We start from the raw sequence: 24671 nt of genomic DNA, 5'->3' as shown, positions 1-24671 counted from the left end.
TAGTGAATAATTCAGTCAATCACAAGATATGCTTTTGTCATAACCTATATTTAATTGTTAATTGTAATAATTTTTTTAATTCTGAATATGAAGAGACCATTGAAATTGTTAAATTATCCTGAAAAAATATAATCGCTTAACTGTAACAGCAGATATTTGTTTTAGGTGCGACGGAGAACGTGACTGTAAAGATGGTTCAGATGAGCCTTCAAGCTGCCCTCCACGACAATGTAGAGCTGGTACATTCCAGTGTAAAAACGGAAATTGCACCCCTTCAGCAACAATTTGTGATGGAACCGATGACTGTGGAGACGGTTCTGATGAACAACAATGCGACATGCCTTGTCCGGAATTGGAATTTAAGTGTCGTTCCAATGGCCGTTGCATCTTGGATAGCTGGAAATGTGACGGTGATCCAGACTGTAAAGACGGTTCTGATGAAGATCCAAGTATTTGTAATAAAAGAGAATGTGATCCTGCAACACAATTCACTTGCAAAAATGGTCGATGTATACCCAAATTGTGGATGTGCGATTTTGATAACGATTGTGGTGATGATTCCGATGAACCTGCGTACATGTGTAGGCAAAAAAATTGTACAACAGGATGGCAACGCTGCCCAGGAAGGAACAATTACAGGTAACGGTTCTGATAAAGTTCAATAAATACAAAGATACCTACCTACTTGAAAGATATTTTGCATAAAGAGCGACCAAATTAATTTGTAGTCGAGTTATCCATGAATCCGAAATCGTATGTCGTTACTTGAACTCCACGCTCCGATAAACACAGCTTGAAACACAGACAATTAAACTATAGTAAGACTGTCAAGAGGGATTACATTTTCGGGGACACGCTCAAGTGGCGCTGCCCGAGCGTTAGGCCAAACTAATGAATAACAAGTTGCATATCTGACTAGTTTTTGTATACCTAGTTGCCTATTTTTTTTCAATTTAATTTAAATTGATACTTATTTAAAAAAAATAAAAACGACTAATTAAGTATTGAACATTTTAATACAAATTCTAACATTTACAACAAATTAGTAGTTCATTAAACGAGTTTGTGTGTAAATTAGGATTTTTTGGGCATGAGTGGGCTAGTTTAAAAGACGAGTGAAACGGAATTGAAGGGTAAATCTAGTTCAATAATTTGATTTTGCGTTAACTTTTAAAATTTCTGGAGATAATTTTAAAATCGTGCAAAAGACTTTTTAATTTTGAAATTGTTTTTCGCTGATATCGGTCCATATAATAAATGTTTCTACCTTTTGAAGTAAGACTACTAACTTTCTTGCATTCAAGTATTTGTAACACACTAGAAGATTCTGTTGGGTGTCCATTTTGGGCCTTGGGCATAACAGGAAGGATTAGATTCTCGACAGTGGGATTTTCAGTAATCGTAGAATTTTCAATTTGTTCAGCTGGTCTAACATTGTTTATTGAAGTTTGTTTGTCTTCACGAAGGAAAATCGACGGCAGGGCGTATTTATGGAGTTTTGGTTTTTGAGTAAAGAAATTGTTGCTAAAATGTTTCTCGCAAATAAAGGCATTATCTGTTTTGAAGGGTGGTGCAACATTTACCTAAAGCTTCTATCCATCGTTTCCTTTGTTCTTCTAATTTTGGAAATTTAAAATCGCCGAGATCTTGTTGTTTACAAAGCATTTATGTTTAGTTTTTCCCATATCCAAATAAATAAAATAAAAATTGCGATCTGAAAAACCATATTTCGTACTTTTTCAAAAAGAAACTTACCAAATAAAAAGATAACGAAAAATTATCTCAAGATACTGGTTTGGAGTAATTTATTTTGTAGAACAATTCATAAAATTTATTGACTAAACCTTGACAGTAATTAGAAAATTCAAAATTACTAATGACATTATTAATTAATATTCAAATCAACCTTCTTTTTTAAACGGAAATTCCCGATCGGATTAACGAGTAAATTCGGTAACTTAGTTTGGCCTAACGCTAGAGCAGCGCTAGTGTTGTCAGTGTCTCCCATGTTTTATACGGGTTTTAGAAAATTCTGTTGATGGTCTGTGGCTTGAAACACAGGTTAGATCTCTACATATCAATCGCAAAGACATACGGATTCAAATCCATGGATGACTCGATTACAAATTACATAATTTGATTGCCCCATAGTTGAAAGAGGAGATAATAATATTCATCGGTAATACATATGTGGTTCTCAAGATTGAGACAACATTTCAAATTTAAGGTGACTAGATTTACAAACAAATTGTTGTTAGCAGTTTAGACCCATATACAGGGTGTTAGGGAATGTTCCCCTAAGAATTTCAGGGTGAGTTTATCAGGGAAAATGTGGTCGAAAACCTTTATACCGCTTTTGGATAAATCGAACCGTTTTCTGAAAAAAAATTGTTCCCTGTTGTTTTGGGATTGCTGAAATATTGCTTTGTGCACGAAAAAATCTTCGATTTAAAAATGATTGCTTGGTAACGATTTGAAGTTTACAACTGTCAAAGTCTACACGTTGACTTGATCTATCTTTTTTCCAACATCGATTATGAAAATGATACTTTCATCATTCAATTTACTTAGTGAGGAAAATAGGCGTTTGCATCACTAGTGAGGAAAATGGAGAAAGTAAACTCACTAGTGAGGAAATAGTTATTTGTACAACTAGTTATGAAAGTCATACCTACTTTTCTTCACGAATTTGCAGATTGACTAACGAGGGGCGTAGCCCGAGTTAATCAAGCAAATAAGTGAAAAAAGGGACTTTCATAACGTGTTGTACACACTATTTTTTTGCATATCGAAAAAACTTGAGAAATTTAGTCTAAAAGGATTATGAAAAATTACAAAAAAAAATAGGTATTGTTTGACAATCATCTCCAAGGACATGGAATAAAATGATGCAAAAAAGTAGTACATTCACTACGATTTTTCGTGTAAAAAAGTGCTACTTTCATTACGATTTTGCGTGTAAAAAAGTGCCACTTTCATTACGATATGCAAAAAATTTATTTAACAATCTACTACATTAACAATTTACTACCTACTTATTGATATAAAAATTTAAAACACTGTTATTTGCATTAATTGAAACTCCAGATCCGGAAGATTCAAAAAATAGGAGAGTAAAATAATGCAGCAATAAAAGGATACTTACCTCAAGGTGGTGGTGAATCTAGATACATTTTTCGAATATAATTATTGATTTTGTCAATAAAAAATGCAGGCCTGGTAGTTTTAGATGAGATATTATCCAAGGGAAATATTTAAAATCGAAACATCATTGTGACAGTAGGTACTCGATAAAATCTGACATAGAGGCATTGTTGTTTTTGATTGCTAAGCAATTTTGACTTTCATTACAAAATGTTAACTATTTATTTAATTATCACAACAATAAAATGGTACAGAAGCTCGCAAACAGTGGGGCACTATTTAAAATTTTTATATTTAAGAAAACCATTCATGTTAGGAAAAAATGGTATTAAGGTTTGGACCACATTTTCCCTCACAAACTCACCCTGAAATTCTTGGGAGACCATTCCCTAACACCCTGTACCGGGTGAGATGAGTTTTATCGTCAGCACGATTAACCCTATTAAAAAAATTGTAAAAATTAAGAAACTTTAGGGTTACATTCCCTTGATATAAGACTTCAAATGTGTGTAATCAATTTTCACTTATCACTTAATTCAGAGCCATAAAATTAAAAAAATCGCATCAAAAGAAAATTATTCGTTTTTGAATTATTCCAATTTTAACATTAAGAGCGAAAAATGACCAAGATTTACAACTGCAGTGTCATAAATAAATATCTCATTGTTGGGAACATCTGTTGACCACTTTTCTAGTAATTCTTAAGTCCGTAAAGGGTATCATAAATAACCTACGTCAACTTCTTTTGTGGAACTGACCGCCCAATTTAATAATAAATCATAGCTAAATTTTAGGCTTTAATATCAAATTACATTTATTTCAACAACCGGTGATGTTTTCATGATTTCAATGACACCAAATTTTTCCTGAATGTTTGAAAGGACTCTCAGTGAAAAATTATGTAAATTAATGTATCAGTTATTGAATTAAAACAAAATCTTTACCTGTTTTATTAAAAATTTTGAAATTTTTACAGACTGTTCTAGAGTGATACACAATCATTCCTGAATTTTTTGAAAATTTTAAATTGATTAGAAGTGGATGTTTTCCCACTGACGATAAAACTCATCTCACCCGGTATATTTTTTAAATAGTAAAATTCTTGCATTAGGGATATTTAAACATTATGTAGCATATTTATGGTGAGTTACTATGTTGCATACGATTCACACCAAAAATTTGAAACAACAGAAAGGGAAAGAAAAATTAAAATTACCGAAATACGTTTCTCAAAAAAAGAAAAAAAAAAAATTCACCTAATATATCCAAAATTTTTTAGATGCATTCCAAAGTGGCTCTTCTGTGATGGTAAAGATGATTGTCGAGACAAATCCGACGAACTGCCAGAAAACTGTCCACTGTGCAACCCCGACACGGATTTCAAATGCAACAACAACCGTTGCGTTCCCAAACAGTGGAAATGTGACTTTTCAGACGATTGCGGTGACGGTTCCGATGAAATATTAGAATTATGCGAAGGCTCGTATCGAAAATGTTCTGAATCTGAATTTAAATGTAATAATGGAAAATGCATTTCGTCACGATGGCGATGTGATCACGAAGATGATTGTGGCGACAATTCCGACGAAACAAGTTGTAAAGAATTTCAGTGCAAGAATGGTACATTCCAGTGTGCTTCTGGGCATTGTATCGCTTCATATTTCCGTTGTGACGGTGATCGCGATTGTCGCGACATGTCAGATGAGAAAAATTGTCCACCGAGATATCCAGGAGGAAGATATTGTCCAGAATCAAGGTTTCAGTGTAACAATCATTTATGTATCAGTCAGGCAGACTTGTGTGATGGTGCAGATGATTGCGGAGACGGGTCAGATGAGTCTCCATCTCTTTGTACTAATTTTAATTGCGATGCGCTCAGAAGATTCCAATGTAGAAATCACAAATGTATTCCTCGCTATCAGCTTTGCGACAATGTTGATAATTGTGGAGATGGTTCAGATGAAAATAACATGACTCTTTGTGCAACGAAGATTAAGCCATGCAATGTTTTAACGGAATACAAATGTGCAAATAAAAAATGTGTTGATAAAGGACAAGTTTGTGACTTCGCCGATGATTGCGGTGATAGTTCAGATGAATTAGGTTGTCACCACAACAATGTCTGCACAGAAGCAACTCGAGGAGGCTGTGAACACCATTGTATGAACTTGACCGATGGAGGTTATATTTGTGCCTGTTACTCGGGTTTTATAATATCTAAAGAAAATCGAAAAGTATGCTTAGATGTTGATGAATGTGCAGTCGGTCTCCATCATTGTTCACAGATTTGCACTAATTTAAATGGTAGTTATAGTTGTTCCTGCCATGATAATTTCAGACTCTCTGATAGTTTGTCTGGCGTATGCAAAGCCGTAAAAGAAGAACTAGCGTTACTTTTTGCTAATGGACCAGAAATTCGATCATATGATTTAAAAAATAACGACGAAACTAACGTAATTGCAGAAGAGAAAAGAATCGAAGCTTTAGATTATAATCCAAATAGTCAAATGATATTTTGGGCTGACAGTTATGATAAGACTATTAAACGTTCGTACTTGATCAACGCTGTCGGTGGACAAGTCAAAGCAGGATATGCACAAGATCTTGATATGAAAGGAAATGCGAAACCAACCGCTCTCGCAGTTGATTGGATTGGTGATAATCTTTACTGGACCGAGACTGACCGTGCTGGTTCTAAACCAAAAGGCAAAGTTATGGTGGCTAAAACAGACGGAAGATATCGCAGAGCACTAGTTAATGTAGGACTTGAGAGTCCAACATCTATTGTTGTGGATCCTCAACTTGGACGAATGTTTTGGAGCGACGCAGGATCTGCTCCAAAGATTGAAGTGTCATGGATGGACGGTTCAAAAAGAAGACCTTTAATAATTGAGGGAATTAGACAACCCGCTGGTTTAGCTATTGATTATTCCATGGATCATGCCCTGTATTGGGTCGATACTAAACTGAACAATATTGAATCCATTAAGTATGACGGTTCAAACAGGAAAACAATATTACGAGGCGAATTATTAAAGCATCCAATTTCTCTGGATGTTTTTGAATCTGACTTGTACTGGATAACGAGGGATACGGGCGAATTAATAAAACAAGATAAATTTGGAAGAGGCGTACCTGTAGTTATACAAAAGGACTTATTAAATCCTTCTGGAATAAAAGGTATATTTTATAATACTCAGGACTCTCATTATTTGTACCGTGTGATTGGAAAAAAATCTATGACTATCATGGTTTACCTGATAAGTATCGCTGTTGGCAAAGAAACGTAATTATTTAGTTCCTCTAACCTTTAATGGCGAAACTTGGCGATTGCCTAGTACGGTGCGATTAACAATTACTTAGATAAGGGGCGGCTATGACTTTGATAGTGTCAGATTTTTCGTATCTTTGCTAATTCAGTTAATAAACGTCAAACAACTGTCACTATTAATAGTTATTTAATAAACTAGTTTGTTAATGAAGGCGATTAATAATCGAAATTGTTTAAAGCACGAACGAGTGTAGCGAGTGAGTGCCTTTAATAGTTGAGATTATTAATCGCCCATTAACAAACGAGTTGATTAAAAAATTTTTTCGTTGACCGCAAACTTTTTTTTTGTGACAAAATTTCAAATTAAAGCCACATCAAAACCAATTTCGTCTTTTTCGATAAAGATGAAACCTTATAAAATACCTTCATCCTTTTTTTGTCCTCAGGGTAGGCCATTTTTAAATTTTTCAACACTTTCTATTCACTTTTCCACAAAGAATGTCAGAAGACGTCAACTCCATTCACATTCAATTTCACGTAAAAATCACGGTTGCTAAGAAAACCTAGTTACCTAGGAAAAATATGACATGCGAATTATAACCAAAAAGGTCGGCTTTTGAAAAAGTGAATTCGTAATTGTGCAGTTATGGAGCTATAAAATATAGAAAACCCTGCTGCAGTGTTAGTAAGTGCAAACAATGCATGTTTGAGGTTGTTTATACATCAAAACATCATCAAAACGTCAAAATCGCAAAAATCGTTGATTAATGAAAAATAGTGTATTAATGAGGTCCATTAGACAACCCGCTGGTTTAGCTATTGATTATTCCATGGATCATGCCCTGTATTGGGTCGATACTAAACTGAACAATATTGAATCCATTAAGTATGACGGTTCAAACAGGAAAACAATATTACGAGGCGAATTATTAAAGCATCCAATTTCTCTATATTTTTATTTTATTAACAGACGTTTTATTAAAATTAAATTAAATTTATTATTATTTCTATATTTTAGACAAAATAATTCATTAATATTGAAATTAACAAGCGGTCAACGGAAAACAAATTTTAACGCAAAAATGGTTTTTACTTCAGAACATAAAAAATCATTGAATCTTAAGTACGGTGCGATCAATTAAAAAATAAATCGAGTCGGCGTGTTACCTATGGCAACCCATGCTATAGCATAGGCTCCAAAGCAAACTCGATTTATTTTTTAAATGATCGCTCGGTACTATCATAATAGGCTTTTCAATAACGGATAATGAACATACACCGTTGTTGCCTGTTTGGCAAAATTAAATTGAAACAAGTATGTGCAACCAAAAATACAAAGCATCTGAACGTCTGGATTTCAAGTAGATTTGGACATACGTTCAAAATCTCAAAGGATTCTTTGATCTAAATAATTGTTGATTACCTATTTAAACTAGCGCTGCCAACTGAATCATGATAGTTATGAGTTACTCGATTGTTTTTTTTTTTTTCGATCGCATGGTCTAATACCTTAAAAATGTTGAACTTCTTTTTATTTGCAGTTTTGCACGAACTGCGTTATAACACTTCTATCAACAGCTCATGTCGAGACAACGATTGCTCACATCTCTGTCTATTAGTCCCTGGTGGTCACAGATGTTCATGTCCAGATTCTTCAGTTCCATCTCATAGATCAAAGGCAGAAATAAAATGTGATGCAGCAATTGAGAGACCTAGACTCGATCCAAAAATATGCACATGTGAAAATGGAGGTCGTTGTAGAGAAACGGAATCTAACACACTAGAATGTGAATGTCCGTCTGATTTTCAAGGTCAATACTGTGAGATTCACACGGCGCAAAGTCGAATTGATGCTGCTTCCAACACTGTGGCTATCGTGGTTCCCATTGTCATACTCATTGTACTAGTCACTGCTGTCGGTATTTGGTTTGTTGTACATAAACGACCATTGTGAGTATGAAAAAGATACCTTTTGGTTCACAAATGATTTTTTTTTTATAGTGGAAAAGGAAGTGGTCTCGGTAGTTTGGCGAGTAGTCAAAGTGTTTCCTTTAGACAAGGAACCAACGTTGAATTTGGTTCTAACACGTTTAATGCAAATGGTGGTGGCGGTACCGCAGAACCACTAGATGTTGCCTATAGTTTAGATCCAATTAGTAATAAAAATAGAGATTTCCACAATCCAATGTATGATGCCGTCCAAAATAATGCTGACTCTGTAGGAAATGGTAGTTCAGGTAATTTTTTAATATAAACTATAGTCAAAACGTTTTGGATATGGATTGTCAAACTCAAGGTCGCTTAAAACTTATGATTGAGCTGTACGTTAGTGAGATCTGTCATAAATTCTAAATACCTTATTGGCTCGCCTAGTTACTTTTGCTGGTAGTGCCAACTTAACGACAAGTCCCCAATTCACATCTATAACGTTCCGACTGTATATGTTATGGTTGCAGTATCTAAATGTAACATATTTTAGCATTATATGAAGTTCCAGTAGACGTGAAGTCAAAAACTGATACATTTACTGAGCCTCCAAGTGCTGTTATAGCACCTTCAAGCGTAACACACAGATCATCACCTCAAGTGCAAGTGAGGCATCGTGAATTAGATCCTGCTGCTGCCGATACAGGAAAAGATACCCAAAAACTAGTAGAAGAAGACTGCTGATATAGGAATAAATATTCAATTCACTGGTTAGTGCTAGCGTTAATTAAAAGATAGTGAAAGATTTACATTATCTCAACAACACATAAAAATACTGTTTTCAATAAAACAGATAACGATGGTTAGAAATTCAATTGAATTTTTTTAGTACCAAAAATGTAGTAGTATGTAGTCAGACTTTGTTACTTCAAATGCTTGTAGAGAACGATAAAGAATTATTTTTATACTAAGGTGTTGGTGAACAGACGTTTTATTAAAATTAAATTGGCTTAACTCCTGTCTTTGTGTTGGTGAACTGATATAACTATTACGTAACATAACAACAAAAGTGCCATTGACACCTTAAAAACTGCATAAAGGGTTGTGTCAATTTAGTTTTCTTCAAAAAAGATGTAAAATTGTGCACATAATCATGTAAAATTAAAGTGGGATCTTCCATTTTATAGTGACTTGTAAATAATTTAAAAAAAGTTCGTATTATCAATGATAATTTTGATAAGAACAAACTATCATATGTGAAACCAAGTACGAGACTGCTTCATTCGCATTCTAGCAATAATTTTGTATTAAAGTTACAAATTCAGTAACATTTTTATCTGTTTTATTTATGACACCGTCCATTTTTGAATAATGTTTAATGACATCTAATAAGAAATAGTATGAAACATTTTGTTTTAAATTCATTTAAATTTTATTAAATTGTTATTTAATTCATATAATTTTATATACAAATTTTAATGTTAAGTTTCAAATGAGTTAAAATCTATTGTGAAGATTATTAATGTTATTATATGCTCCAGACATTTGAACATGATCAGTAAAATAACAATAAAATATTAAAAACTGTACTTACTTCACAACTTTAATAATTTTCACAATACATAGGGCACTCTAGTTCTGAACATGTATTTGTACATATTCATTATAAATAGTTTTGGGAGCAAAGATGTATGTTTTACAGTAAATAATAAAAGGTTGTTTATAATTCGATGAATGATTTTTTCAACGTTAAATTATCAATTATTTTTCTGAATATATGTAAAAGAAAAATCACGCTATCGAGCACTTTAGACTATATACATATATTTATTTCAATGAAATACATAATTAATGACATTTATCAATTGCTTTGAATTTTATAAAACTGTTGATCGTTGACATAATTATCATTACCTATGTTATGTTCGTTTGTACATTTACATATATTTTACTAAAAAATGAAAAAATATAACAAGTAATAAACAACAACGCACTATTCATTTTCTATTTAATGTGGTGTATATTTTGTGCAGTATGTTAAAAAAAAGTTTAACTATATTTTTTAATAAAATTTGAGTGAAATTCTTTAAATTTCTCCAACATTATTTTCAGTTTTTCTGGTTGTGGCAAGATAGTGGTGCGGAAATGATACGTTCCTGGTTGTTGACCAAATCCAGTTCCAGGTACAATACATATACCTGTGTTTTCTAATAATTCAAAAGCGTAAAATACATCGGCTGCTTTGTTTTTACTCTTGGCAGCTTCAATTGCTTTTGGTGGCAGTTTAATTTGCGGAAAGGCATACATGGCGCCTTGTACTGGATTGCAACTGAATCCTTCGAAAGAATTAAAAGTATCTGCTACCATTTTTGCTCTCAACTACGAAAGTTCATTAAAATTAGTGAAAACAGAAAACATATTTTAAATACATACTTTCAACGATGCAAGAACATTTTTCTTCTCTTTAATAAACTGTTCATAACTGGGTTCCCCTTCGCGCGGCGGATTTACGACAACGTCAAGGGTGGCTTGACCCAAAACTGTAGGACACAGCATAGCGCTGATTGCTTTCAAATACATAGCTTTCACTTGTGGACACATATTAATAACTTCCGCATATCCTCCTCTGAGACCACATTCTCCCATGTAACATTTAGAGCATGACATGAAACTGGCCAATTCCATTTCGCTGTATGGTTTTCCCATTTCAATTAAAACCTGGAGGGCAAACGAATCAGTAAAGCTGTTTTTCTATTTAAAAATAGATAATGAATATTACCTTCTTAAACGAATAAAATTTGGATCCTTCAGCATATATATTATCTTGATATACTTCATCAGCAAATATAAATAGTTTTTCTTTATACGCAAATTTAATTATTTCTTCAATATTTTGCCGGGATAACACTTGTCCGGTCGGATTACCAGGATTTATAACCACGATTGCTCGAGGATGAGATACCTTTTTGGCCTCATCTACCGCTCGCTAAAATGTTATGAATAACTCATATTACTGGTGCTGTACGGATGGGCAAAATATCGGCGGCTAGGGAAAGTATCGAGGTACCTAAGTGACCATAATACTCGTATGTAGCGTCATACAATAAATTTCAAAAAATACGACAAACTCCGTAAACTTCTATTTTTCAGCACTGTCGTCTTCTGTACTTCGATACTTTTTACATCTAAAGGATACAGTATCGATACATTTAAAACTTATACCTGTAATTCTAATACGTCTAGTCCCCAGCCTTTTGACTCGTCCAAGTAATAACCAACTTGATGCATATTAAATTCTGCCAATGTTGCTGAGTAAAGGGGGTACTGAGGAATAGGAACCATCACACCAGGTTTTTTTCCGTTAATATCACAAATCAACAATTTCAAGACGTTTTTAATAGCGTCACTTGCGCCTATACATTACTGATTATTTTACTGAAAAAAATAAATATACGAAATAGATTACCTGCACTTAAAATAATGTTTTGCCAATCAGAAGGAATTCCATCACGTCGTTCAATATATTGTGCTGCGTGTCTTCTAATGACTTCTATCCCAGGAGAATCAGTGTAAGAACCCACGGAACCTCCTCTACATCCTGCTAAAATTGTTTTGGCTCTTTCTTTGGCATCTGCAGGAAATCGTGAATCGCTGAGTAGTTCCGGATATGTCACAAGAGCCAACACTTGACGGATGAAAGTAATGGGTACCTGGCCCATAGCATGACAATCGCCTATGTTGGCTTTTATTACTTCTGTGAATGGTTTCTTTAAGCCCTTTAACAAATATATACCCTTTAATTTCAGGAACATGAAAGTAACTAGATTATTGTACATGTGTATATTCCCATGTGCATTTATATAGGGTCCCCATCGTACTTGGCGTTGAAAACCCACACAAATTTTGGATGTGCCGCCACCCTCGCAACGTTAGACAAACTAGTAGACAGATTTCCACTACTCACTCATGTTATGAAGCTTACGGCACATTCAACTACGTCACCAACGCCTACTGCGATGAGACAAATCATAAAATCATCTCCTTTAGTTTTAAAAATAAAAGTCTCAAAAGTTAGATTTTGTAATTTTGTTAGAGTTTTGTGGTTCTAGTTTTTTTTTCTTTAGTTTACATTTAATTAGATTTATACATAATAAAGTGTTAATCCTTACTCTATATGCTTTGAGCTTTAAGCGTTATTCTTCGTCTATGAACCAACCATAAGAAGACGTCCCAGTTGAGGTAAAGATAAAACGAAACATGACAGGGCGGAGCTTAGGATGCGCGCTCTCCAATTTACCGTTGACAGTGGCGTATTATACCGGGTGTATTATGAAAAACCTTTGGTGCTATAACTTCCTTATTTTTTATCCGATTTTAATAAGTGATATGTCAAACAAAATCGTTTAAAATGGGCTACAATTTGAATTCATCCAATATTTGTTCTTGAGTTATGTTTTTGACAAATGATAGTCAACTTTTTTTTTTCAAATGGCACTATTAACTTTTTTTGCTCAGTTTTATAGAGATTTTTATTTTAAATATGAAAATGTAAACAACCATGCTCATGCATAGAAACAAAAAGAAGAAATTAAAAAATGATGTATTTTTTTTAAATCAAGCAGTCACATTAAACAGTAATAAAAGTGCATTCTAATTTTGCAAAGTGACTAAGACAGCTTTGGAGATTCAAGACAATGTCCGTTTGACTCCGGCCGATAACAGAGATGATTTAATAAAAAGAATCGTAGCAGTATGTGAACAAATACCACCAGAATTTTTATTAAACGCCGCAATGGGCGTCAGTGGAAGGTGTCGAATGTGCCTTAGAGAGAATGGAGGTAATTTCAAACATTTGCTATAGTAAAGTTATGGTTACTTGATTTTTGGAAATTCAATTTTTTTTATTAAAAACAAATTTTTGATTTTTTATTTTAATGTTTGTGTATTCAGAAGATAAACGTCTATCAGAAAAAAGATAAAAAAATATACAGTGCAACTTAAAAAAACAAAGTTAGCTGCGGTCTGTCAAAAAATATAATGTTAAATAAAAATCATAGTATGTCGGACTATAGTGTTTCTAAAACGATTTTGTTTGACGTATCATTTGTTAAAATCGGATAAAAAATAAGGAAGTTATAGCACCAAAGGTTTTTCATAATACACCCGGTATGTACATACAATCGTCAGTTGAGGGGCAAAAACATTTACTTTGCGTACATTAGTAAGCATGATTTTATATAAATTTTATTTATAAACAAAAACTTAACCAAAACTCAATTTTCTTCATCTGATGAAAGAAATTCTACACCGAGGTCATCTACTTTTGTTGTAAAACCTCTAACAGAATAATGAAAACTATCTTCATCTTCAGAACATTCCCCTAACACCCTGTATAGCGTAAACAAAAGAAAAATGTTTTTTTATTTTTGACTCCGCCACTGTCATATACACATAGTTTATTTTTTAATCAAAGAACCACAACTCCGCAATTTATACCCAAAATAGAGCTGACAACATTGTACACTTTTGACATAGGGTGAAAAATCTCATCATATAAAAATTTAGGTTATTAGAGATATTAATAGCGCAGCATGTTAATAAAGTTAATAACAACTAATTTGAGAGTTTAATAAATGTCTTATTTTGCGAGACATTTTTAATACCTAACACGTTCAAATTTGACCTGCGAGTTTGCGTACTTTCAAGGACAAAAAATGACGGACGTTGGCTGGTATAGCCAATAGATATCATTAAATTCCCCAAATTTAGTAAAATTTTATACTTACAAACCTAAATCAACCGGTTGTGGTTCTTTGATAAAAAAATATACTATATTATAATTCAGAATAAGTGGCATCGCGGTAGGCGTTGGAAATTCAAATTTACGTTGGCAACAAGACCCTTGCTAATAATACCCTAGTTTCAATGCTGTTATAACCTTCGCTTTTAATTTGGCCTTAATATTATCAATGGAATCGTTTTGTGTTTATTTTCTTGTTATAATATTTGGAATTTTCTTCTTTCATTTATGAAAAGTGTATTATTTTTCTGGGGGTATCTCTGCTGTGGGCGAAAACCATGTCAAAATTATGTAACGCATAACCTCAGAATAAAGTAATGACGGTTTTACATGTTTGCAAAATTTTTTTGACATAACATAAAGCTCGGTTTAGAGAATCAACACCTACCGCGATGCCACTTATTCTGAATTATACTATATAAACATATTATCCGTTCGCCTGACATCCACATTGTCAGTGTCATTTTTTATATAAATTGGTCGAATGTACCTACATAAAAATTTTGACTTTTCTTTTGAGTGTACATTAAATCTGGTGATAAATAAATTACTACTTCAGATAGAAAGAAGTTGGGTTATAAACTGGTGTTTCAAATTATTTTATTTAACGCTATTTAAGTTATTGTATCTAAATCTTCCTCAGCATAGAACTCCAATTCTGATTCTGAATCGGCCGCGGTAAGAGAAATAATTATAGGAGGAACATCAGCAATAGATAAATGACCCATATACTTCTCCAATGTGGCAACATTATTGTACTATACCGGCCAAAAAATTTTGGCCGTCATTGTCTGTTATTTTTTGGGTGGTAAATTTCAAAACTCAAAATTATTTTGTCATTTCTACTACACAGAACGTTTACCTCAGGTTATCTAATATCTATGTAGTGATGGATAAATGACCGGTCATTTCTTTTTGGTCAAAGTTGACCGGTCCTTGATCGGTCAATTACCAGTCATTATTGGTCAAAAAGTAGGAACTAGTTAAACATCACAAAATGATTCTTTCAATGTCAAGGATTATTTTAATACCAAATAATGGTTCTTAATTCCATTTTTTATAAGATTTATTGATCGATAAATTATTGCTCTAAAATTGTGTAAGTGAGGTTAAGTTTGAATTGTTTGAAGTTATACTTTTTTTTTCTTTAACATATTTGCTTGAATTTGAACTTTTTGTTAATTTAAAACGCTTTTAAACTTTTGACACAACTGTGTGTGTATTTTCAGTTTTTTAGTTTCTTTTAAAATACTTAAACATTCGTTTAGAATTTAAAAATGTAGGTAAGTATTTTATGAAAATAAAAATTATATTGTATGTCATGTTAAAAAGACACAAAAATGATTGAAAAACAAAAACCACTTAATCGTTTTCCACAATGATCTTTATTAAAGTGTTAGATGTTTCATTGTCATAATTTACTTATTTATTGTCATAATCGATTTCTTCATTGTCAGCAGCTACGTAAATGAAATCAGACAACCCAACATAACCTCATCTCATCAGTCAAACAGTCATCATATCCTATAATCTTCAACATATATAAGCGGGAAATTTAAATTTTAAAAATGACTGGTCAAATACGTCAAGTCATTGACAATTATTGACCGGTCAAATGGGTCATTGACTAAGTCAATTACCGGACCTCACAACACTATATCTATGTACGATTGCTCTAATTTTGTTTATTCATGTCGGATTTTTGGAATATCTGAGCTTCAAACAGTTTAAATTGATTGTCAAAATGACAAGAATCGAAAGTGGGGTTACGATTCCTAAAGGTTTATTTACACTTTACTTGAATGTCAAGAAAGTGAAGAAATTTTTTGGCCACCATAGTACGTAAATTAACGAGAGGCTAAATGACCCAGGCCATTCCATACTTGTGCGCAAGTCCTATAATTTTGCGCGTTATTTAAATTTGACGTTCACGGACTTAGAAAATATCGCAAATTTATTGTTTAAAAATTAGAACAACACTTGCGTATCTAATAAGAAACAATACAATAAAAGACCTTCTTTATGTAGTAAACTCATTTATACAGGGTGTCCCAGAACTCGCACGTCAGCTGTTAACTGTGAATTTTAATATTTAATCCAACAAGGATTCTACAACAACACATGTGAAAAGTATATTAGTTTTAAAATGAAAACGATTTTAAGATAACCAATCACACACGCCGGCCTGAAGGCGTATGCGTTTCCGAGGAAACGATTTTAGATGTTGCTGCTAAAAAAAACTGTGATGAAATTTTTGGACAACAAGTTTTATAAGGGTTGATTTGGCGCACGAATCCCAGGTCTAGAAAACGACCCGTAGGCGAGTTTTTTATGTTATTTTTTAGATTTTTTTTAATTTTTAAATAAAAAAATCAAATTTTCAAATTCTAGGGAATTTTGTATTATGTAATTGGTAATTCAAGGTAACGGATGCAACTACATCTGCAACATATGTTAAAAAGTAGAGTTTGAAGATTAATATTTGAAGTTTTTTGATGTAAATGACAATAATACACTGAAATATTGATAAAAAATTTCTTAGAGATCTATTAAACTGCGAGTGCTTTAATAGATAGCTATAAACGACTCCAAATTGAATACAATAATAGACCTATTAAAAGATTCTAAAAGCATAATTATATCTTTAGTTTGTGTTCTACTCATCTACTGTTCTTTGCCTTACGTACAGCACGCGGTACAGTACCATGCGGTACATGTAACAACAAAGCACCCGAGGACCCGAGTTACTAACGCATGCGTATTGGTAAGGATCGTCCTGGGTTATTTAGCCTCTCGTGTAAATTACCCAGTTAGTATAATAGGGATTTTGAATATTACCAACAGCCTGACAGTGCGGATGTCAAGCGAACGGATTTTACTTTTTACTTATTTTTTACTGTTGTCAAAATTATTTTAATCTATCAGTGTCATACGGGTGGGGTAAATCCCAGCTGCGGAGGCAGGGTTCAAAAGCAAAAGATCAACACGGGCACGGTTTAGACAACCTTCAGAAGCAAGTACTATTGGGGACATGGAAAACTGGGCAAATGTGTGATTCAGTTGTCAAAATTTCTAAACCATACCTTAGCTACTCATAACCAAGTTGACAGTTTTTTTGAAAATATCAATCATAATGACGGTAAAGGTGCATTTACATTGACACTTTTTGAAATGACAATAACAGACTGCCCAGGATTCCATGTCCCTCATTGTAAGACGAAAATATATTTATCAAAAACTGAAGATGCCATATTTTTGACAAGAATAATTTAAAATTGTCATGTATATTGACATTAATACTTTATTTACTTTTGAAGTGTCAAAAAGTGACGACCAAAGTATTTTGGCCGCGATAGTATGTACACTTCTGTTCACAAGTCTTGAGAGATATTTTTGCGATTTTGTGGCTCTGTAAATTTACTTGATATTTATTTCCATGTTTACCCATATTAAGTTATCAGGTAAGAATTTACAAACGAATTTTGATTATACCAGACTTAAAAGAATCCACAATAAACCTTGAAAATAAAGAATAATACCTATAATGTTGATAACAGTAACATTAGAGGGGGCATTAAGTACACTTTTACTGACTGAAATCGAATTATTTCAATTATCTGCCACTGACAATGACAGTGACATCAGGTAATGATAAATTTGATTTACTCAAGCAAAATTTAAGTGTAAGTATGCTTTTTCAGTGAACAGAAGTGTATATTAATTTTTCAATAGTCGTAATGTCGGTTTTTGATATTGTTGCGAATAAGTCGTAAAACTGGGTTGTCATAAATCAATAATAATCACCGCTTAACACACGCATATGCAAATTTCTTTTGTCGGGAAGATACTGCGCTCGGCTTACTCATTCTGAAAGCTGTGTGCGGGCGTGAGAGTGAGAAAACATGATGTTTGGAAGATGCTAGGTAAGGGATATTACTTTAGAGCAGGAAATCCAAAAAGTTCATCTTCTTAGAAATATTAATTCTTCTGCTAATAATTAATTAATTATTCATGAAATGTTTTGGACGCACTGGAATCTGTCAGCGCTTCGGTCGTTTTATGGCTTAGCTGCATCGGCCTCACAGAGTATAGTCCTCTAACAAAACGATCTTTTTCGAATTCCTAGATTACCGTTAATGATTTTAAAAATGATTTTCTGAAATCTATTTGTTGAGATGATGCTAACTAAAAATGACCCCATAAAGGAATTACTCAGCACATTTCAAATTTAAGACAAATAAAACTTTTACAGACGTCTTTATTGGTGATCTTTATACAGTCACGAGCAATCAATTTTGGCCGTCAAGGTCATTCTTTGACACAATGAAAAATGCTCTAATGTGAAACGGGCATAACCTCTATAGTTGTCCCAGAGCTGCAGCGATTTTATGGCAGGGCAATAGTTCTTATTATGTCTATTGAGATGCCGATAAGCGACTTAAGCAGACCCCTGTCAATCATCACTCTCGTTCTGTACCTGTCAGTTTACAGGGTAGTACTTGAATGAATTTATGATTAGGGGTTGTAGCTGTGGTTTAAACCTATTGTTGGTGTCGTTAACGTTTGTACAAAGGTACTGTTACGATTTAAATCGCCGCGCGATTGTAAATCTTCGCGATTGTCTAGAATGTTCTAGAATCCATCGCGACGGAAACGTACTCGGACTTCCGCCGAAAAATCTGCGCATAGAGGGGGTGGAAGCTATAAATCGGGGGAACCAGAGACGGTACGGAGATTTTCACGACCTTTTGCCGGTGGTGTTGTCAGTGCCTGGGGAGAGTCAAGGGAACAGTGATCGAGTGAATTTGCAGGGCCGACGAGACGACGTAGTGGAGTTCACGAGGGCCGTTGGAGACGATTCGTCTAAGTACCACCGCCCACATCGCCAAGCGGATCACGGACTTCACTACGGAAGGTTCCAGACCGAACGCTTTTGCGGATCAGGATCTCGTCGGGTCCTGTCAGTCCAGGTCGTCCCCGGACTCACCGGAAGGTGCCGGATCCACCCTCCAGCAAGTCAGGAGCAGTGGTGACACCCCATTTTCCACAGGCCGTGGGTTCCCAAAGTTTTGATTGTATAATTTGTCACTCCGTCGAACTAATTGAGCGTTTGTATTTAACTATTGTCAAATTTCCCTTGTCAACTCATTATTTCGACGGGTGAATAGTTTCCATCAGTTGCATTTAATTTGTATATCGCGTTTAGGATTTATAATTTGTTCGACTGTTAAAGTTCCAGTTGTGTCATAAGGCGCGTGATTTCAATAATTGTACCAACTTAGGAAAAAATTTCCTTATCAAGTCCGTCGGGTTTTTTTATATTCACGAACGATTATCAATCCGTGAGCGACCTCGCCAGGAATTGTGTATCGCGCTCACCGAACATTTTTTTGCGCGTGGTTCTTCACGAAGAAAAACATTTTGACTTCAAATTTTTTTTTTGAGCGAAGAAAGACTTAGAGGACCTCTCCGCTTATGCGGGCGGCGTAGCCGAATAGCGACGCTACGTAGGATCAGTCGGCCTTCCTCTTTCGCTCAAGAAAGGAATTTTTTTATTGTTTCGCCGGTACTCGTTTGTTGAACGTCTGGGACCCGGAGGACCCTCCGAAGAGTTAGGGTTATTTAAATTTGTACGCGCCATTAGGCTAGTCAGGCTTCGTTGTTTACTTTTTCATTTATATCATTATTTTCATTGTAGATATCTGAATAAACGATTAGTTGGAAGATTGTGTATCATTTCCCGTACTCCGGGCTGTTCTCACCAATTTTTCAGCTTCAGTCGGCGTTTCTCGTGGTTCGCATTGTAAACCGAGTCGAAGCCACGACTTGTTCGTTATACCCCTGAACATTCCGGATTTGTAACCGGTAACAGGGTTGCCCAGTTTCGGGAGCGTAATTTATAACGTAACAGTACCCTGCCATAAAATCGCTGCAGCTCTGGGACAACTATACCCCCTGTGCATTCTCAAACTCGAACATAGGCAATTAACATTGTATTGAACGTTTTTGCTGATTCCTGCTCGCCAATTGAACTTACAGGTAAAGTGATGGTATCAATAGAAATAAAAAAAAATTGCGCTTGAAATGATACTAATAATAAGATTAAAGGTGCTATTTTTATTTTAAAATACTAATTTAAAACTTGGCGATTTTTAAAAATGACATGCCATGATTTTCAAATTGGACAGCATTTGTCAAAAAAATTAGTAATTTGTTGGGTTAAGTCAGAGAATTTCGGTAAATTACTGTCAAAATTATTTACGGAAAAATGAATACATAGTTACTCCATACAGATTAAGACAAATTTCTCTTGAAATAAGTTTATGTAAATCGCGGATACTGAATATCCTCAGGAAGTATAAATATCATCCCTACAAGACACAGTGTCAACAGATTTTTGCTCTTGATGAAGAAAGTAAGAGTGAAACTTGTTATGAAATACAGGAGCGTGCTAATGATCGTGGCTTTCTGTCGACAATTTGCTTCACAGACGAATGTACTTTTACACTAAATAACGAACCAAATGTTCAAAACACGCGATATTGGGCCCAAGAAAACCCTCGAGTAAATATTCCTACTAGAACTCAGTATCCTCAAAAAATTCATATCTGGGCTGGGATTTTTAATCACATTTGAAATAAAGGGAAATTTAAATTCAGCAAATTATTTAGATTTATTATTAACTAAGGTAGGAACTGCATTGTAATTTTTTCAAAGAATTTATAATAAAAACTGCTTAAACTGTTTACTTTACATACTTTAATATTATAATTTAATTCTTTAAAAAAAAATTTGTTACACAGTCTAGGACTGGTTTACAAATCTATGAGGGGCATGGTGACCAACTCAATAGACCGGGACCAATGGCTTAACGTGACTTCCGAATCACGAGACAGAATATAGCCTTTTTTTAAAATTATTTTAAATTTCGCCCTGGGTCGGAATCGAACCCGCGACCCTCGCGTCCCTGAGCCGAAACGGACTCCCTTAGGCTATATTCTGCCTATGTATCGAAATAAGCGCATTATGGACTGTGTCATCAAAGCTATCCTTGATGGCAGTTTTTTGCTCTTACGGTACATATTCAAGATGTCGAATATCGAATATTCGCCAATATCTAGTTATAATGTATCTAATCTTACGTGGGACACCGACGACCCATGGTAATTTTTCCCTTCAGAACACTTACGATTTTCGCTGTTATAATCAAAATATATGATAATTTAATTAAGTCTTTAGGCAGTAAAAGTTTGCTAAGAGTATACCTACGCTTCTGTTCTATACGGCATATTTTTTGTTCATAAAACCAAAATTAGTTTTCTCATAAACATTATGCATTATGTCCTGCTGCGTGGACAGGCCATCAGTCGCTCTGTGCCTACGGCTAATTTATTATGGATTATTTTTATAGTTTTACAGAAACTTATTTCTTGTAAATTTTTTTGTGCGATAAAATTACATTTGGACTTTTCTTATTTTAAAAAATTATGTTCTTCGCTCACACATATATTTTTTAGGTGGTGGGTACCTACATTTTTTTGCTAAACAAAATTCTAAGAAAACTGCTAATTAATTATTTATCGAGTTATATAGGGTGTTTCAGCTAAGACTTTCGAGCCTAATATCTGGGTTATTTTCCAACGGATTTTTGTGAAATTTAAAATGCAGATATTTTAAATGATGAAGAGTAAAATCCAATTAATGCAATGACCCAAGTCTTAAAAACGTAATTTTTACATGGCTTTTTAAAATGGTGAATCACTTAATCAAAAAATTGATCGTCAATAAAAATTGCTGTAAGGAGAAACTCGACCTTGAAAGACGTCTAACTTGCAAGAAAAAAGAAAAAACTGTGTTAAACGTCGCTGGAGATGCAAAAACGTAGCACTATCGTCGAATTTTGGTCACCCCTCTTCGCACAAACGCTAAACGCAGGTGACATATTTGACGTTTATCTTTCTAACCTTACAAACATTTACTAAGTTAAAGACATTTGGACGTAATTTATTATTTAAAAAAAATGCTTTCATTCTTCCATTAAGGACTAAAACACTAATTTAGTTCACGTATACGCTTCCTGTGTCCTCAAATAAATTGACGACTCTCTGAACCTTAAATTTTATAAAGCCTACATTTGGATAGTGTTACATGAGTGTCATTGTGTCAAGTTCTTACGACACTCTCCATAGGGAAAAATTGTTTCCTTTTTCAATAATTGTAGTCATTGTAGTCTATTTTTAATAGAGTATTTTCAATAAATTTACACAATTTGATTTTTCTAATAAAGCGCAGATTGATTGACAGTTTTTAAGGGGTGTACAAAATGTTGCTTGGCAACTTTTCATCAAATGTTTCAAAAGGTAAATGCTCAAATACCTTTAAAATTTAGATTACATTGTTAACAACAAAATCTAATCTTTTCGTTGAATCAGACAAGTGATTTAGTTAATTGCTCGTGTAGACACCTATTTTTTAATGTTTAACAATCTAATAATAATTGCGCTTAATTTTCAATAAAGAAAACATGTCTTAAAATTACATTTTTTAACTTGAGGTAATTTTATTATTACTAATTAAATCTTCACCGTCTAAAATATCTGATTTTTAAATTTCATAAAAATTCGTTGGCAAATAACCGAAATATTAGGCTCGAAAGTCTTTGTTTCTTTTTAAAATGGAATATTTTAACACCCTTTACAACATATGCAAAATTAAAAAAAAAATCTTCGATCATGTTCGACCAACTGTGCACTTATTTGCGAAATAACCGATTACTATTATTGTATTATTAGTTAAATTAAGGAAGTACCTACACATAACCACACCGATTATGTATTTAAATTGGTAGGTATGTTATGTAAGAACGCTAGTGCACATGTGAAATATATTACAAAAGAACGGTAATACCTACCGTATGTGTGTTTTTTATACCCTATTCTTTAAGATAAACTCGAGGATAAACTGGTTATAAGAAAACTAGAAATGTGCGTTTAATAAAACGTCAAGAGGTTGACCATGCATGAACATTATCTTTGATCTTTCAGAATAAAAGAAATCTGATCTGAACATCTTATAATTAGCTGCTTACCAAAGTTATTAACCATTTAAACTAAATCATGCAAATGACACCAAACGATCAACCTTTTAATGAATGAAGCAGTGCAACATAAATACAGAGAGAATTAGGTACCTATGTATGTACGGTGTAGATAAAAGCTGAGCAAATAAAATTAGTTACCTTTTCTAATTCTTTTTCAATTTCACCTGCTCTGATGACTAGGGGCCCTCTAACTGCATATTCCATAATTTTGATTTGTGGATTTAAATTGTCCATTGTCAAATTGGGTCCTGTTGTAGATGACATTTTTCGTAATGTACTCTTACTGACTCTAACAGAAGGTGAATGTAAACGTATCTCTACTGCCGAGGTGATCCCGCGGAGTGACGTGGCACTGATTGTCAATCGGCGCAACGGCAATGCGAGAAGGGGCGAAAAGAATCTGATTGATGTCATTTTTACTTACAATAATTTGCCGATAAATAAATATATATACGTTAATACATAAATTTGATTGTGACACAATTATGTAATTAAATGAATGATAATTTTTTTATAAATAGCTAAAACTGTGTATACGTCACGCGCAACCACAACTACACTGCAACACACCACACAGAAAACTAGCCAAAATGTGAGTCCAAAGGACTCATCACAACAGATTCTGATTCCCGAAATAAGTTCCAAGGTTTGTCCAACATTATGTCAAAGTTTATCACAGTATTTGATTTTTTAATGTTATTACAAATTCATGAAAAAATATTGACATCAGTATACATCACGCCACCTCTTGGATATTTCTCAAATCATATCGAACGGCTTCCTAGATCAAAGCGTTATTTCAATTCTGGCTCACAAGATGGCGGTAGCGGCCCGACAAAACCATAGACAACACAGTAAACCTATAGAACGCAAACTCCTATGCATTTTATCGGTTTTATTCACGGCCTCCTAGATTCATAAGAGACTCGTCTCTTATCCGCATTCGTAGTTCTAAGCATTATTTTTGTTTTATAGGGTGCGCCACAATACTGTGTTGTACTGGTTGCCTGCCTTGCAGGAAATTATTGTTTTATAGAGGTGTTTTCAACAGTTTTAACGCACACATACATCTGACACTTTTTCAAAATCTCAAATCAAAAACATTTTTTATGAACGGTAAATTTAATTTCAACACATTTCTTTTTTATTATTTTTTGTTATTTGTCTGTGAGTGCAAGTTACAAAAATTTACAATGACAGGAAGTTCTAATTTTTAAATAAGTGTCTCACTCACATTTTACCATGAACAGGACAATGAATTAGTGGATTTCCCGAAAGATATGAGGCCAAGATATTCTTCAAAACAAAATTTATATTTTCCTTTGGAATGCTTGGTAGAATTTCTACTATTATTGAAATTATTGTAAATTGTATAGTTTGCGAACGAGAAATTGGAATTTAAGTTTCTTCACTTGCAATGGGTTTAGGGT

The 24671-nt window shown here is 33.8% G+C and overlaps 2 protein-coding genes and 1 long non-coding RNA gene across 6 annotated transcripts in view; 1 reads left to right on the top strand and 2 right to left on the bottom strand.

Moving 5' to 3' along the window:
• mgl (megalin) overlaps positions 1-10072 on the top strand; it is a 76768-nt gene extending 66696 nt beyond the window's left edge. For both annotated transcript variants that reach the window (XM_069062084.1, XM_069062085.1), the window contains 5 exons: positions 166-639; positions 4424-6324; positions 7957-8365; positions 8417-8652; positions 8895-10072. In XM_069062084.1, coding sequence (XP_068918185.1) covers positions 166-639; positions 4424-6324; positions 7957-8365; positions 8417-8652; positions 8895-9085 — 3211 coding nt within the window. In that variant the 3' untranslated portion in view covers positions 9086-10072. The remainder of the gene's footprint in view (positions 1-165; positions 640-4423; positions 6325-7956; positions 8366-8416; positions 8653-8894) is intronic.
• On the bottom strand, positions 30-1911 carry LOC138141364 (uncharacterized). Of its 3 annotated transcripts, none has more exons than XR_011163121.1 (3): positions 1584-1904; positions 682-1524; positions 30-476 (listed from the first exon to the last, which is right to left on the bottom strand). It is a non-coding gene; the product is annotated as an uncharacterized lncRNA (long non-coding RNA). The 3 variants fall into 3 exon arrangements; XR_011163120.1 differs by having other exon boundaries at positions 682-1714; positions 1756-1903; XR_011163119.1 differs by having other exon boundaries at positions 682-1911.
• A 76-nt stretch (positions 10073-10148) lies between the features above and the next one.
• LOC138141363 (alanine aminotransferase 1) lies at positions 10149-23937 on the bottom strand. The gene is made up of 6 exons (XM_069062086.1): positions 23380-23937; positions 11808-12117; positions 11564-11754; positions 11121-11327; positions 10775-11059; positions 10149-10720 (listed from the first exon to the last, which is right to left on the bottom strand). The coding sequence occupies exons 1-6, from the start codon at positions 23653-23655 to the stop codon at positions 10391-10393; spliced, it is 1599 nt and encodes a 532-aa protein (XP_068918187.1). The 5' UTR covers positions 23656-23937; the 3' UTR covers positions 10149-10390.
• Between the last annotated feature and the right edge of the window lie 734 nt (positions 23938-24671).

This window comes from Tenebrio molitor, chromosome 1 (genome assembly GCF_963966145.1).
Source record: "Tenebrio molitor chromosome 1, icTenMoli1.1, whole genome shotgun sequence".
Lineage (NCBI taxonomy): Eukaryota > Metazoa > Arthropoda > Insecta > Coleoptera > Tenebrionidae > Tenebrio > Tenebrio molitor.
This window is presented reverse-complemented; position numbering and strand designations above follow the sequence as displayed.

What these genes read in the sequence shown, in the direction of transcription:
- LOC138141363 (XM_069062086.1), bottom strand. Translation starts at nt 23,655, where the DNA reads ATGACATCAATCAGATTCTTTTCGCCCCTTCTCGCATTGCCGTTGCGC. An exon ending in TTGAAAAAGAATTAGAAAAG is followed by an intron (nt 12,118 to 23,379) that starts GTAACTAATTTT and finishes TATTTGTTAAAG; the next exon opens with GGCTTAAAGAAACCATTCAC. An exon ending in ATGTTCTTGCATCGTTGAAA is followed by an intron (nt 10,721 to 10,774) that starts GTATGTATTTAA and finishes GAACTTTCGTAG; the next exon opens with TTGAGAGCAAAAATGGTAGC.